This window comes from Mycosarcoma maydis, chromosome 5 (genome assembly GCF_000328475.2).
Source record: "Mycosarcoma maydis chromosome 5, whole genome shotgun sequence".
In the NCBI taxonomy this organism is placed as follows: domain Eukaryota; kingdom Fungi; phylum Basidiomycota; class Ustilaginomycetes; order Ustilaginales; genus Mycosarcoma; species Mycosarcoma maydis.
Genome location: NC_026482.1, coordinates 139,484 through 155,443, shown reverse-complemented (window position 1 = coordinate 155,443; position 15,960 = coordinate 139,484). Strand labels below are relative to the sequence as shown.

Below are 15,960 nucleotides of genomic sequence, written 5' to 3'. Positions count from 1 at the left end.
TATCCCTGTGCCGGCTGTCTGTGAGTCATGAGTGGGCTCTGTACGCGTTTGAACGTAAGGTTTGTGGTGAACTGATGAATTCAGGTTTGTGAGAGAGTATGTGGCAAGTGAATGGAAGGATGGAGATTCGCGATTACCAGCAGAACATGATGCTGGTCCTATTGAAGAGGGCGGGGGAAGCAGCGGCCTTTGCGGCGGTGGCGGAGTGGGGGGGGTTCATGGTGAGGGTGACGTGGAGGTTGGCGGTGATCTGGTTGCGGAAGAAGGAGAAGAGTTCGTCGTGGGTGTCTAGGAGGAGGCCGGTGCGGGATGCGGCGTCTTTGAGCTGGGTGATGAGCGAGGTGAGTTCGTCGGCTTCGAAGAGGCCGGCGACTTCGGCGTTGGCGAGGAGCGTGTTGAGTTTTTCAAGACGCGCCGGGTTCGACATTTGCGATTCGTCGATTGTCCAACAGACCTTTTCGGCCTTACAGCCAACACGACGCAGAAGAGCGCGCAGATCGTCGTCGAAATTGTCTTCAGTGTACTTGTTGGATGTGCTGATCGAGAAGAGCGATAGACCGCGCAGCCATGCGCAGAAGCGCGTCACCGTCGTACGCCCCGACCCGGACGCTCCTATCAACAACAAATGCCCCGCAGGCTGGCGCAACACCCGATCGCACGACAGCGCCAGATCCAACACGGAATCGTGCAGCACCAGCTTCGCATCCAACTCCTCGTCCGAATACCCCTTCAAGCGCGCCTTGGCATACTCGCGCACAGACTCGCGATCCACGCTCCGGTACTCCTTGCTCAACCAATTGCTGAACAATATCGGTCGCGCCAGTGCCGACCCAATGTCCAGTGTCGGGAAGCGCGATGCTGCCACCGCGTCAATCTGTGCATCCGTCCACGCCTTTTCTTCGGTCCCCACCAATCGATCCTGGAACAGCCGAAGCCCTTCGTGTGCCCACACGCGCACCAGTCCTTCCACATTCAGGCTCTCCAACGGCTTGATCGCCTCGTATATACCCCTCATCCAGCGCGTCAGTTCTCGCGGAGAGTAGATGTAGTGCGCCTGCATGTCCGGCGTAAACCTCCGCTGCGAAGCCAAGTAGAAATCCACCATGGCCGCCGTCAACGCCTCCGCATAGCCGCGCAGATTCGGCGTCACCTTCAACAGCGCGCGGTTAAACGTACCGTAGATCTGATTCAGCGAGATCTCACCGGGATAGTCCACCATGATCAGCGGCGCATGGCGCAGGAATCGATGCGAGAGCGGCACTCGCCCTGGATCCGTGGGAGGATTGCAAGCACCCACAAACTGGATGCGCTCCAGCTTGACCCACGCCTTGTCGCTGATCCTCCAGAACCCGCCGCTCTCCACCAGCTGGCGCAGGAACGAGATGACCCGCTGAGTCCCGTACTTGTCCGTAGCCGGCAGGTTGATTTCGTCGCAGAACAATACCAGCCAGCGACCAATCTGCGTCGGAGACAGCACAATCCCGTTCGGCGTCTTGCGGTACTCGCAGTACTGCTCGAATGTCTTGAGGATCAACTCGGGTGTGGTGGCAGACGAAAAATTGAGTCCCACCACTTCCATGTCCGGCAGCTTGCGTAGCGCCGAGAACAGTGTCATCGTCTTACCAGAGCCTGGAGGCCCGCAAAGCATGAGCGGCTTGTGCTCCGACAGCCACGAGTACAGCACGTCTTCGTGTCGCACCGTGTCAATGGTCGGCACCACAACGTCGGCTGTTGACACCGCCGCTGTGTCAATCTCGATTGTAGGCACCTTGGACAGCCACGAAGACCATTCCACCGACTGACCTGCAAAGCTCACGTCGTAGTCAATCAGCGAAGATCCCGGTCCGAGAGCCGGCAGATCGACACCAGTGTGGTTGCGAAGATACTCGCCCATCTGTGCACGCACATCGAGCTTAGCATCGCCCGTAAACGCCCAGACAAGCGCCAGCAGCAATCGGCGCGTCGCATACGCTTCAATCGGTTCAGGACCGAGCGGGAAGTCGGGATGCTGTGTGTTGTAATCCAGGATGTTGCGCACCGTCTTGTTGATCAACGAAAATAGCGTCGACAACGCGCGAGCCTCGGTAAAGTCCATAATGTGCGGCACCGTCCTGGCAAATTCGAGAGCTCCGTTGACAAGACCGTCGTCCTCGAAGAAGGGCGCCAGCGCGTCGGCTACGGCTCTTTGCACTTGCAGATCTGGACTGACCTCGTTCGTTCCCGTGGCAGAAGCGGCGTTACCCGCAGCGACAGCCCTGTGTGACGCTACAGCGCTGGCCAGCCCGTCATCGTCCAGCTCGATCGGCGTCGAGCGCAGACCCGTCAAGTACCTCGTGTACACCATCGATGGGCGCACAATATCATCGCTAAACCAGATCATACCACAACGCGACACGGTAGCCAGCGTGGCATAGCGCAGCGATTCGACCTCAAACATGACACGCACGTTGGGCGGCAGATTGAGACGTTCACCGTTGGGCAGTGTTAGCAGCTTGTTGTCGTCGAGCACCGAGTTGAGGTTCTCGACCCACTCAGGATCCACATCACCATCAAATACGATCCAGTGACGCTTCGCACTCTCGCCACGGACGTTGTCGATGATCTTGCGCAGCACCTGAGTGAACAGACCATCGTTCCACTCTCGAGTGGTAGGGTCGAGCGTACCGTAGAGACTCTCCTTCGACACAGCTTTAGGGTCGATGACGTATGAAACGCTCTCTTGTCCCTCCATTCGCTCCAGTGCCGCCAACAGCACCTGCCAGGCCTGCGTTTTACCAGTACCTGACGGTCCGACAAGCATGAGACCGTGCGAGATCTTTTGGATCTGATACAACTGCAGCACTTTTTCGGTCCACAGACCGCCCTCGACCAGATGTCGCTCGGCGCACACAGCAGCAATGTGGTTGCGGAGCACATCGAGGTTGACCGGCTTGTACTCGACGCCGGGAAACACATCTGACAGCAGGCTCTTGAGCAGCGGTACATCTTCGGCAATCAGCTTAGGCACGATCGTTTCGGAGACGCTCTGGATCAAGATCTCCTGCTCCGACACGTCGATCGATACGGCGGCATGCGCACTTTCGGCTTGGTCGCCACCATTCAGCATATGCTCTCGCTTGAGCTGGCCAGCGCTGACGAGCACCGCCTTGAGCGCTCGCAATCCGAAATCGTAATGTGGCTGGGGGCTGAGCTGCTCGAGACAGAGGTTGAAGAACGGCACGACCTTGGACGCCAGCGTCTCAGCGGTGCGGAAACCTTGCGAGAAGAGCATCACCTGGGCGATAAGCTCGCGATCAGGATGCGTCATGGCCATATTACGGAAGAGCTTCTTCAAATTGTCGGGCAAGTTGGATCGACCAGCGTATGTTGGATTGGTGGTGATAAAGATACCGACACGTTCGTTGAGAGAGACGCGCTTGCCCAGTAACTCGATCTCCTTGCCGCTAGTATTGCTGCCGCTTGTCGAGTCGGCCAGACCTTGCTGGATGCTTTGGATCTGCTGTGAGACAGCCGACAGGATGCGCTCCTCGAGTCGATTGAACTCGTCGAAGCATCCCCATGCGCCGACTCGGCAGAGACCGACAAAGATACGACCCATAGCTTGGAAATCAAATGTCTCGTCACAGCAAAAGACAATTACAAACATTCCCAACTGGACGCCGAGCGCTTTGACCGACTCGGTCTTACCCGTACCTGCGGGACCGAACGGGGCACCGCCAAGCTTGTAGTGGAGCGCCTGTGTGAGCGTGAGGTAGCAACGGTCGGTCAGAGGCGTCTGAACGAGGCGGTCAGGCACGCCGAGGTACTCATAGCCGTAAGGGAATGTTGCGTTGGCCATCTGAACCGTGAGCCTGTCGAGCGGCTTTTCGATCTGACGATTGAGGTAGAAGCGCATCTGCGAGAGCCAGTTGAAATCGCGAGCGCTCTCGACACGCTGCGAGACCAACAGACGAATCACATCCCTCTGATGGACTAGCTCAGTGATGAGGTGCTCGCATTTGCGGCGCTGCAGTGCCTCGACATCGGTCAGCACCGTGTCGGCGAGCAGGTCGAGTCCACGCAGCACGACGTCGAGCGGATGCTGCAGACCGGCGCCGCTCTCAAAGGCCTCGTCCACCATGGCGGTCCACCGAGCTTGCACAGCCAGAACCACCAGTTGCGCGGGATACTTTGCGATCCACGCAAGGAAGGAATCGAGCGTCAGCAACTCGATGCTAGTATAGAACGACTCGAGTTCAGCGGCAGCCTCCGACAGAAGCTCGGCAAGCGAGATGCGCATCTCGCTCTCCACTTTCGCAAGCCAGTCGTTGATCTTGGCATGGTCCTTAAGCGAGATAGGCGTGCGGAAGGGCACGGTCTCGCCTTCCCTACTGACCATGGCCATCAACTTGCCTGCCTCCTCGTCAAATTCGATCGTAGCAATGCCGGCAAACATTTTCTTGAGGTGCTTGAGGATGCGCGCCGTGTCCTTGGAGTTGCCGATGATTTCGAGGAGATCCTCGTCACCGACAAAGTAGAAGCGCGGAAAGTTGGCACGTTCGCGTTCCAGATACTCTCCAAGCGCCTTTTGAATCTTGCTGAGCAGGTCAGCCAGACGCTCGAGACTCTTTTGCACGCCAGGAATGTTGAGCACATCGAGCACAAAGGGCGACTTGTACACCTTTTTCATCACGGTGAGGAACTCGGTGTTGATGTTCTGGAAACGCGAACTCTCGACGGGCAGGATGTGGCGGATCTCGGCACTGCTGGTGAAGATGCCCTCGAGATAAACCCACTGTCGCTGGACGTCGATCCAGGTATCAAAAAGGACCGAGATTTTGGACAGCCGGTCTTCCCAGAGCGAGGCTTCCTCTTCGAACACCTTGTAGTGCGGGCTCATGGACATAGCTCGCAGCGCGTTGAGGTTGTCACCGGCAAGCTGGAAGAGATTGTCCCAGCCGCGGATGAGCCTACACTTATTTTGGTAGTTGACAAGATCGAGCGTGTAGTTGGTCCACGCTTCACGCACTTGCTTGAGGTACTCTTCGAGCGCCAGCTCTCCCTGGGCCTGAGCGACAACCGCCTTGACGATGGCATCATGCCTTTTCAAATCAAGATCCCAGACGGTGCCAAGCATCATGCTACTGGCCGAGTAGTGTTCCTGCACCTTGAGTTGTTTAAAGAGCGAGCGCCAATGACGCTCACGCATCGCCTCGGACTTGAGATCAGAGATGACAGGATTGCTTTTAAGCAGAGCACGCACGTGCTCCTGGACGTACTCGAAAGCGGCGTACTGGCGCATTCGGCTGGGCATGTCCCGCGTCTGTGCGAGCAATGCATCGAGCTGCTGTCGAAGCTTTCGCGGCTGAACGTTGTTCCAATTTGTGTCTCGGATCTCGGCAAGCTGGCTCCACGTTCCGGAGAGTGCGGTCCACACCGTCTTGAGGTCGCGCAACTCTTCAAAGACGGGTTCGAGGCGGTCGTCCTGCGTATGCTCCAGGTCGAGAGCCTCCTTTGCGCGCACCACCAGCGCACGGTCTTCGGCGAGCTTGGAGACTCGTGTTTCAAAGACATTGATGGTGTTCATAGCGCCGTCGGCTTTGAGCGTGCCTTGGATGGGTTTCTGCTGCTCCCACTCGCTGATGACGGTGGACATCTTGTCGCTGACAATCTTGTCTTCGGCAATGATCTTCATCTGCAGACCGGCAAGCTGTTCCTGGATGCTGGCATTCTTTCGGCCAAGAATCTCCTGGAACGCACTCCACTCGCCATCAACCTGGTCGACGTACAGCCAATCCTGTGGGAACATGTAGCGCTGGCGCTCGAGCGTCTTTTGGCCTGTGCCAAAGAGCTCGATCTGGGGCTGCCACACCTTGGTCTTGCGTTTGAGGTCCTGAACAAAGGTGATAAAAGTGACGGCCTGTGCGGTTGAGCTGCCCTCGATGCTGTGCTGCTCGAGCTCGACACGCGCCTTGGCTACGGTAGCATGCACCTCTCGCATGGCAGCCCCGAGCTTGGTGCCAAAGCGATTGAGAATGTCGCGCTGCCAGGTATCGTATTTGGCATTGACCTTGCTCTGCACCTGATCATAGTCGATGACGCAGATGCCGAACGAGCGCTGCGTGTCCGAATTGTCGAAGGTAGCACGCGTGCGACGAATTTCGGCGAGGAGCTGTTGCCAGTTGGCGAGCGAATCGCCGAGGCGTGCAAAGACATGCTCGGACTCGAGATCCCAGAGCGACTGGAACTGAAGCCATTTGGACACGTAGCTTCCGACCTCGGCCAGTTTGGCCTCGATCAGGACAAAAGGTCGTGTGAGTGAGTCGTCCTGGAAGCGGGTGAGTAGCGAAGCGTAGTCTTGCTGCGTGGTTTGCTGCTTGCCACGCATCTGGAGACCAATCTCGTAGCGCGAGCTCTGAACTCGGTTGAGGCAGCAGACCACGGAAAGAACCTCGTGCAGCTGTCGGAACCACGAAGCTCGCGCGTTCTCAAGGGGCGGGTCGAGGAAGATGACTTGATTTTGGATTCGCACTTCATGGGTGATGGGCTCCAAGACGATCTGATCGGGTGCTGCACCTGCTTGGCCATCTACAGGGCCGGTGGCGCCGTTGGCGATGCTCTGGAGTCCTCGATCGCCACGTACCGAGCCAGCATTGGGACCACTCGGGCTCGAACCGGGTCGAACAAAAGCGCGGCACCATGCCATGCTGACCGACTTGAGCCTGCGCAGCAGCACGTCTTCAATAAGACGGTCGAGATTGCCCACCCACTCTTCGAGGTTGGGATAGCCTTCGAGGTTGAGCTTGTCGATGGTGTCCTGGATCTTTTGGAGTCGTTGCGCAAAAGCGTCGGTGCGATACTGGCACTTTGCAAGCTCGTCGATGGTGGAGTGCATGTCGCGCTGAATCTCGATAAGCTCGGCCGTCTTGTCCTGGAAGAGGCTGACAACGCTGGCAAATTGACGCACAAACGCAATCTGGCGATTCTCGCGGCCAGGCTCGCCACTGGAACCAGGCAGGTAGGATGCTGCACGAGAACTCTCGTAGATATTGGCAAAGTGCTCCCAACGCAACGTCATGCCTTGCGAGATGAGTTGGTGCGCATCGGTGTAGACCTGAGCGATGAGGCAAGTGATCTCGGGGTTGGCACGGACCAGGCTGCAGGTCTGGTTGTAGGTGCGGACCGTCTCCATGAGCGATACGGCGTGCGGGTAGACACGTTTGGCGTCTTTGGCGAGGTTGGTGATTGCATGCGGGATTTGGAAGTTGAGCCAAATCAAGATGCGTACCTCTTTGAAGAGTGAGATTGTGTGACCGTCAAAGTTGACGCTGAGCTGGAACGCGTTGCCGGCAGCGCGGTTCTTGGTGACGTCAAAGACGCGGCCGGCGATGCTCATGTCTCTGCGATTGATGTCGTGCAGCCAGCTGTCGAAGAGAGGCCTTGTGTCGAGCTTGCGACGGAAGGTTTCGCTTTCGGTCTGCAGCTTCTGACCCTCTGCGTAAAGTTCCCAGCCCTTACCGAGCACATCCTCGACGCGCTTCATGTAGACGTTGAGCTGACGCTCGATCTGGCGGGCCCAGATGATGGCGCCGGCAATTTCGGGAACGTCGCGGAGTTGGCTCATGTGGTTGGCTTCCGAGGGACGGTATTGAGCCTTGAACTTGTCGTGCAACGCCTTGATGTCGGACTTTACGCTGTTGAGCAGCTGTTGCTGGTATTCTTGGACGGCGCCGCGTACCTTGGGACGCACAAAGAGGCTGTTAAATTGGGAGAGGACGCGCAGCATCTCGCGAGCAGACTTGGCCTGGCCGAGCAAGTGTCGCAAGCGCGCGATGAGGCTGTTTTCGACACGCGCAACGCGCTCGTTGTAGGCGGCTTCAGCAGTGGTCCAGATCTCGGTGCCCTCGTTGGAGACATCGAGCACATCGATGACCTTGACCTGGTCGTAGGCGGCGCGGATCTCTTCGCTCATCTCGATGCCTGCGAGATTCTGGGTAGCGACGTGTCTGTCGTTGGAAGAAGCGGCTGCAGCGTTGTTAGCACCAGACATGGCGAGACCTTTTCCGGAGCTGACCATGGCGCGCAACTGCTCATGCGTCTTGCGGAAGGCGCCAATGTAGTTGAGACGCTCGCGGAGCTTTGCGTGGGCTGGGTTAATCTTGATGGGGAGGAACTTTTCGGAGCGCTTGCGGGTGACCTCTCTGGCGATGTTGACAAAATCCTTCATGAGCTCGTCCCAAACATGAAAGACCTCGGCGGCAGCAGATACGGTGTCCCAGAAGCGCGAAAAGTCTTGCCACATGATGCGTTGAGATGCAAGCACCTTGAGAAGCGTATCGTTGAGATCTCTGCTGATGGCTTCCACGAGGGGGAGCGCACGTTTGACTGGGTAGGGGCTGATGCGGAGCTTCTTGTTGAGGTGATTGAAGATGGCGCCGAGAGCGTCTGCGCACTTGTCGAGATCGGTAGCGGAGAGGAGCTCGTTGATAGGAAAGTCTTTCATCAAAAGGTTGTAGTTGTGCGTTTTTTCGGCACAGTCCTTGAGGCCAGTGTCGGCGAGGAACGAGACGGTGGCGTGGAAGCGCTTTGCGTGCTTGAGAATGTCGAGAGTGAGCACGATGGGATCGGAGCGAAGCTGCTGCTCGATGGATTCTTGGGCCTTTTCCATGGAGAGCCAAAAATTGATCTCTTGAGAAGCGGTGCCGGAAGCGACGCTACGGTCAAGCTTGGTGATGGTCTGGACCTCTTTGACCCACGAGTTGACGTCGGACTGGAGCTTGTTGAGGAAGGACGAGTCTTGGAGAAGAGAGGCGGGCTCGACGGCCTCGACCCTAACGCGGGTGGCGGCAGCATGGCATCGATCGACGGCGGCACGCACGACAGGGTGAATGGTGAGGATGATGTCGGGGATCTCGACGTTCTGCTGCAGATGGAACAGACTGAGCTCGAGCTCGGCAAATTTGCGTTTTGCCATGGGAATGCCCATTTTTGCGTCGCTGTCCTTTGATTTTGCGCCCGAGAGGAGCGGCTTGTCCTTGGGCGCTTTGCTGGCTACAAAGGCGTCAAACCAGGGCGACATGACGTTGTGGACGACGCTGTGCAGCGCTTCGTAGGGACTTTCACGGACAGCTGAAGCGGCCGATGAAGTGTCGGCATGGTCGAGATTGGCGACAGCGTTGTTGGTTGGATGCAGACTAGGAGTATCTGCTTCAGTTGAGGCTGGCGTTGCCGGGGCGGTGGAAGCGGAAGCGGAAGCGGAAGAGGCGGCTGCTGGACCGAAGAGGGTAAGCACGTGAAGTTGATGTGGCAAGGGCACAGTGGGATCGAGCACAGGGACACGTTTGACAAGGGCAATGCTAGACACGTGCAGCGAAGAGTAGGAAGCCTGTGCAGACATGTGATACTCGAAAAGTTCATGTTCGGGCGCGTCGGAGGAGACGTCTTGACGACGGATCTTGTTAACGTAAGCGGTGGTGATAGCGGGATCACCAGCGAATGCCGAGGCTAGCTCTTTCCATTCCGGCGTGTCGAGAAGGAGGCTGGATAAGAGGTCAGCATCCGAGTCGAGCAGAAGAGGAAGCAGTGAACGAAAGTAGGACTTGAGACGCGAGGTGTCGTAGAGGCCATGGAGGCGGGTGGATGAGGAAGAGGGCGAGATGTCGGTGTTGCCTTTGTTGAGCATGTCTTGATCGCTGTCCTGACGAGGGCCGAGGACCGAGCGGCCATTGATGCCGCTCGGTATCGCGTCGTCCATGGGGATGGTTGAGGCCTCGCTAGCCAAGACGAGAAAAAAAGATCGAGATGGGCCTAGATGAGCGGCGGGAGCATACGCGGAGATGCCTCGAGTGGATCCAGAGGAGACAGGCTACACTTGGTGATGGTCGAGAGCGTAGGTCAAGATAAAGACAGAAATCAAGGTGAAGGCGATTCGCGGTTGTGGCCAAGCACAAGCTCGAATCCACATAATCGTGAATCAAGCACGAAGGTGTTGCACTCGTGACTGAGCTGGACCCGCTGGACCCGCTGGACCCGCTGGACCCGCTGGACCCGCTGAACCCTCACAACTCTCACCCTCACGACTGTCACCTCTTCGCTGTGCACCTCTCATGTCTCACACGCAGTCATGAGTGACGCAGCGACAAGCTGTGAAAATTATAGTCACGAGTCGTGAGTCGTGAGTGTTGGTCTGCGCGTCCTCACGCCTTTTTCTTTGATATTTGAAACATCACACGTGCTGGCTCGGTCTAACAGCGGGTCGAAGTGTGCCCCTTTCTTCGATCTAACAGTATGATATGGACAGTCGTGAGCTAAGATCGTAGCTTGAGGCGATGAGAAACAGAACCGCAACGAAATCGTGAATCACGAATAAAGAAGGAAAAAGAAGAAAAAAAAGAAATGGCAAATCAGGGCTACAAAATTCCGAGCAGAGGAGACAAGCAGCAAGAAGGATGCGCCAGATAACACCTTTGACGGTGAATAAGGCAAGTCACGAGTCGACAAAGCCTTTCTTGGACAAGGAGAGAGCGCCGTCCAGCTACGAGACTTCTGAAACGAGAGAGGAAATGCTCATCAATCGGGCCAGCCATGACTAACAATGGGCATACCACGCTGAAGCCGGATACGCGAGCATGCCAAACACAACTAGACGCCGGCTGGTTGGAGAGCAAGATGCAACCTGTACGAGTGTCGCCTCCTTGCAGCCACGACACATTGTAGATTCGTAAATGGCAAGATCCGTGGATCCGTGGATCCGTGATTGACAAGTGATTCGTTGCTTGTGCCTGATCGACGTTCTTGGCAAATTTGCGGCGAGGGAGCGCGACGGAGTGCGAATTTTGCGACTGTGGCAAAAGTCACGAGTGTTTCATGTGTGTGTGTGTGTGTGTTTTTTTTTTCTGTTTTTTTTTTGGACAAGCGACACGCGTCTGTTGTGTGTGTACGAACGAAGGTAAGTTAACTTAAAGCGTTACTGTATTCCAGATTGCTGAGAGACGCCGCGCGACGATCTGCTGTCAAAATCACAGAACTCAGCGTGAAGCTGCCAAGACGGAACACTCGCTCAAGCCGGAAGAAGGAAGCTGCACGTTTCGTGCCCTCTTTGACTCGTTGCAGCTAGAGTCACGCAGGGTGTCAAGGCAATCGTTGCGGTTGCAAGATGAGATGGTTGCATTCCAGATCGATAGCGTTGGTCCAATTCACGATTCATGATCACGCAACGTCGCGAATCACGAATCATGAACGCTGGAGCATCGGATGTTGACGCATGTTGACTGTTCGAATAACAGTCATGAGTCTGTGAGGTGTGAGCCGTGAGTGACGAGGGTGCTTTACCCTATTTCATATTTGATTTCTGGAATTCATGTGAGAGAGCCAAACACGAATCACGAATCGTAAATGGTCAAACGTGGCTAAATGAGAAACAAAGAGAACAGAAGACCAACCAGCGAGGTAACTAACTTGTTCACAATTTATCAAATTTGAATAGAAAAAGGTAGGAGGAAGTTAATCTCTGATGCTGAGGCGGTTGTTTGCCTGTCCGAGCAACAACATGATCAAGTCGTGAGCCTCAACGACGAACAAGTCCAAGCAATCGTATATCGTGAATCGTGAATCGTGAATCATGAAGCATCGTGCATTAAAAAGGATTTTTCCATCTGATCTGCCGACTTGAGCACCATGACTGTCAAGTGTGACTGCGACACCAAGATCAACACCGGAAAAACGAGCAGACTTTGGCGTAGCCGGCTACCGACGACTCACCACTGGAACGAGAAGCGAGAAAGGCCATCGTGAACCTGCCAAGACTGTTTGCCACACAAGCTCGTCGAGGCTGACGAGCACACGCACACCGCGCGACAGCAGACGGTCGTGAATGTCTGCAGTGATTCTGCTCGCTCCTCCTCATTGCAACGGCAAGTCGACTGTTAATCGCGCTCGCACCTTTCGTCTCGACAAGCGCCCATCGCCAGCGACCAGCATTCATTCGTGATTGGCATCCAAGTATACTGACCGCTTGGCATTCTCTCCCGCTTGGCCTGTCCATCCTTCTCGTCCTCGTCGGTGATCACATCCCCTTCACCTTTTTCAACTACACCATTCATCCTTGTCTGATCTCCACATCAATTCCAGGAGAGCAGCTATGCTGGCCATCACATCGTCAACATCGCCTTTACGGCGCGGCCATCTGTCCACCCTCGTTTACACCCTCCTCGTCACACTCTCCTTCTTCGCCCAGGTCTCCATCTCGGCATCGAGCGCACTTCCACCACCCACACCGCTCACTCGACGAGACGCCTTTACCGACGTCCGGGGCACAGTAGGCGACGCATCGCTCTCCTCGATCGGCAAGCGCCCCAAGGGGGCCTACGCGCGTTCGATCCCCATCACCCCCACCTCGTCCATCTTTACCTGGTACTCCAAATCGCCCGTCGATGAATCCACCGCCGAATCTGCGTTTATCATTATCCACGGCATCAATCGAAACGCCAACACCTATTGGAGCATCCTTAACAAAGCCTGGGCGCAAGCACGTGATGCATCGCTCGGCTCAGCTCGACCTAAATCGATCCGTGTTGCCCCACTCTTCTTCAGTACCCGTCAAGATGAGGGTGCCTACAACCAGACGCATTTGGCTTGGGGTGATAGCAACGCCTGGACTGCCGGTGAGGGTAGCACCAACCCTCCGCTCAGCCATGTTTCGAGCTTTACCGTCTTGGATGTCCTCTTAGATAGGTTCAGTGATGCAGCAGCGTTTCCCAACATGAAAACCATTACCTTTGTCGCGCACGGTGGTGGTGCTCAGATGCTTCAGCGTTACGCCGTGTTCGGCAAAGCCAACCCAGATCCGGCCAGGTTGAGTGTGAGGTACGTGGTCGGTGATCCCTCTTCGCAGCTTTACTTTACCCAGGATCGACCTGTCGGAGTGGACCAGATATCCTGTCCGACCTGGAACGACTATCGCTACGGTCTCGACAGGTACACTGCGCCTTACAACACGCTCTCGGCCGCACACGCCCCTTTCCTCTTCAAGTCGTACGCTGCCAAAGAGGTACGACACGTCGTAGCCCTAGCAGACACCTCGAAAAAGCACGGTGATCAAACCTGTATGGCTCACGCCGTGGGCGGACCCATCCGTCGAAACCGTAATCTAGCTTACTGGAAATACATCCATCTGTTGGCTGGCACTACATCAGCCGATTTACTGGGCAACTTTCCAGGAGCCTTTCCTGCGCTCGATCCCAACACTCGCACCAACCAATCCAACATACCAAGATCAAGCAGCATCATGCTCGACAGCTTCAAAGGTGTCCAGATCCGACACTCGCTCAGCGTCGTTTCGGGTGCAGGACACAGTGCTAGCAAAGTGTACGGTTCGGCAGAGGGGAGGAATGCGCTCTTTGCCGACCAGGCTTCGAGCGGAAGCAGAAGCATACCCGATTACAGTCAAGAAGTTGTAGGTTATACTGCGGATCGAGCAGGAGCCAAGGACTATAGCAATGATGGCGAAGGCGACGATTGAGGTGTATGCGTGTTCATTGGCCAGCGCTGGAACGCTGTATCGCTGTTAGGTAGCAGGATAGCCGCACGGCGCGCTGCTTTTCCTGTTTGTGTTATTTTGTAGATTCGTGATAAAAGTACCCTCGTTTGGCTCGTCACACCATGTTTGCCAAGGTGCCTCGATCTGTGCTGCGATGCTTCGAGACGAGAATCACAATTGTGAATGGTCGTGGGTCACAGTGTCCATAGTCGTGTATGGATGCTGTTTGTGTCGGTAAGGGCGAAGTATCACGCAACATAATGTCCACGGCCACATGCGGAGGAGGAGAGTGACATCGGATCTCGGGCGACTTCTACAGCTGCAGAACGCGGTCACAGCTGAATGAGGTTGTCTCGAGCGGGGGGATTATATTTTTGCTTAGGTCAGCAGACGCCTTTCTCACAGCCACCATCTCGTCCTCATCACGCCTTCTTCCTCTTCCTCCGCTATACAATCCCGGCTCTCGCTGTTATCCACAATTAGAAACACCCCAAACACTGATCTATCCCGTTTTGACCTCTTGCGCTTCAAAATGGCAGGCCCTAACCTTGAGCTCTTCAAGTTTGGTGTGTACCTCTTCTTCCCATTAGCTGTCATGGTCCACTATGGCTCACCGCAATGGTACTCTGAAAACGTCCTCCCTGTAAGTAAATGCATCAAGTCATGCATAGATAGTCGCGTCGGTCCTCAACGGCCATTTTCTTTTTACCCCACTGACACTGTGTTTGGGCTGCATTCCACAGATCCGAGACCAATTCTGGCCCAAGGAAGAATCGCTTTATCGACCACCACGTAACTCTGAAGATGTCAAGGCAGCGCTGGACGAGATGAAAGCGAAAAGACTGGCGAGACGAGAGGCGAGGCTGAAGGAGCAGGCGGACGAGCTTTCATCACCGTCGGCTTCGGTATCAACGTTGGCGACGGATTCTGCGTGGAAAAAACAGGATGAATCGCAACCATCGAGGATTTCCAGCTTGATTGAGGACAAAAAATCTCAGCGGCTGGTGTGAGTGGCAATTTTTCTCCCTCACACCAATCAAGAATCAAGAACGGCAACATGAAGCAAAGCACGATTCCACCTCGGGCTATGTATTATTATCGCCGCTATTACATTTCATACCGTCATACCCGTTCGGACCGAATTGGAATTGCAGCGCTGGAAACAACCCTGTCGGATCAAGCGTGGAACTGCATCAGAAGTAAGCGGCGAGCTTGTCCCAAATCTTCTGCCTCACTTCCTTGCTCTGCACATTCTCACTGATCTTGCGTTTCTTGAGATTCTGATCGATCAAATTGGCCTTTCCTACCTCCAAGTATCTCTGACCCTCTTGGTTGGCCAAGAGGTAAAATGGCAATTCGGCGTAGCCACCCGGTCCCGGCTTGCTGCCGATCAATGGGCCAAATATCTTGGCTGCGAGGACGAGTAGGCTGCTGTGACCCTGGTTGGCTAGTGCGTTGGTATTGATCAAGCCGGGAAAGACGTGAGTAAAAGTCAAATTCGGGTGGGATTCAGCGAGATGCTGACAGGCGGCGTCGAGAAGCGAGGATGCTCGCTTGCCCTTGTTGAGCAAACCGATAGGGCCGGACCACCATTGGCCGGCAGCGTGGGATTGCGAAAAATCGAGATCGTCCGTGTCGATGCTGGATTTGCCGCCTTGGCCCGGAGCAGCGACCATGAGCAATGAGCGTTTGATGACGCCTGCTTCAACGAGCTGTTTGGCTAGACCCACTCGGGAGAGCACCTGGACGGCGTACTGCTTTTCGATGCCCTCGGGCGTGGTTTCGAACGCACCTGTGGGTGGACCGCCGGCGGTTTCGATGAGATAGTCGATGCCACCCTTGCCTGCTTTGGCGATGATCTCAGACGCCACTTGCTTGACTTCCGCGGTGGAGGAAAGATCCGCTTTGAAAAATTGATGGTCGACAGACGACGTTGTGCAAGCGGCTTTCGAGCTCGCACTAGAACGTCGTGCTGCTTCGGCCGATGCTTTGTTGAGCAATTCGAGCACATCCGCTGCCTTGTTCTCGTTGCGCCCAACTAGCCACACCGACGCCCCAGAGAGAGCAAATCGAAGAGCAATACCGGCACCAATGCCCTGCGTTCCTCCCGCGACGAGCGCTCGCTGACCGGTCACATCCACACTGGAGTTCTTGGTTGCTAGCTCCGAATACGACACCATGACGGAAGAGAAGCGAGATGGCGAGCTGACTTGCTTAGCGATCGAGTGATGGACGACAGGATCTGTGACGATCGACTATTGATATGGATTTCCTGTGGCTGCTGTTGGCTGCTGCACGCTCTCGTAAGGTTGGTCTGCATTTGTGCTTCACGATTCGCGATTCTTGGTCTGTGGCAGCTGCAGCCAGGTGGAGGTCGTTAGCTTACGCGTGCTAAAAGATTCGTGAATCGAGAATCGAGAATCGTGAATGCAGGTCCAGTTAGA

General features: G+C 55.6%; 4 protein-coding genes across 4 annotated transcripts; 2 read left to right on the top strand and 2 right to left on the bottom strand.

Annotated features, from left to right (window-relative positions):
* Positions 1–133: 133 nt before the first annotated feature.
* Positions 134–9,733, bottom strand: UMAG_15045 (cytoplasmic dynein heavy chain 1; the record flags this gene model as incomplete). Its single annotated transcript, XM_011390620.1, has 1 exon — positions 134–9,733. The coding sequence occupies one exon, from the start codon at positions 9,731–9,733 to the stop codon at positions 134–136; it is 9,600 nt and encodes a 3,199-aa protein (XP_011388922.1).
* A 2,385-nt stretch (positions 9,734–12,118) lies between these two features.
* Positions 12,119–13,498, top strand: UMAG_02072 (uncharacterized protein; the record flags this gene model as incomplete). The annotated part of the gene is made up of 1 exon (XM_011390148.1): positions 12,119–13,498. The coding sequence occupies one exon, from the start codon at positions 12,119–12,121 to the stop codon at positions 13,496–13,498; it is 1,380 nt and encodes a 459-aa protein (XP_011388450.1).
* Positions 13,499–14,048: 550 nt separating this feature from the next.
* Positions 14,049–14,526, top strand: UMAG_02071 (uncharacterized protein; the record flags this gene model as incomplete). Its single annotated transcript, XM_011390147.1, has 2 exons — positions 14,049–14,159; positions 14,260–14,526. The coding sequence occupies 2 exons, from the start codon at positions 14,049–14,051 to the stop codon at positions 14,524–14,526; spliced, it is 378 nt and encodes a 125-aa protein (XP_011388449.1).
* Positions 14,527–14,709: 183 nt separating this feature from the next.
* UMAG_02070 (uncharacterized protein) lies at positions 14,710–15,696 on the bottom strand (the record flags this gene model as incomplete). Its single annotated transcript, XM_011390146.1, has 1 exon — positions 14,710–15,696. One exon carries the CDS (start codon positions 15,694–15,696, stop codon positions 14,710–14,712), a length of 987 nt encoding a protein of 328 aa, XP_011388448.1.
* Positions 15,697–15,960: the final 264 nt, after the last annotated feature.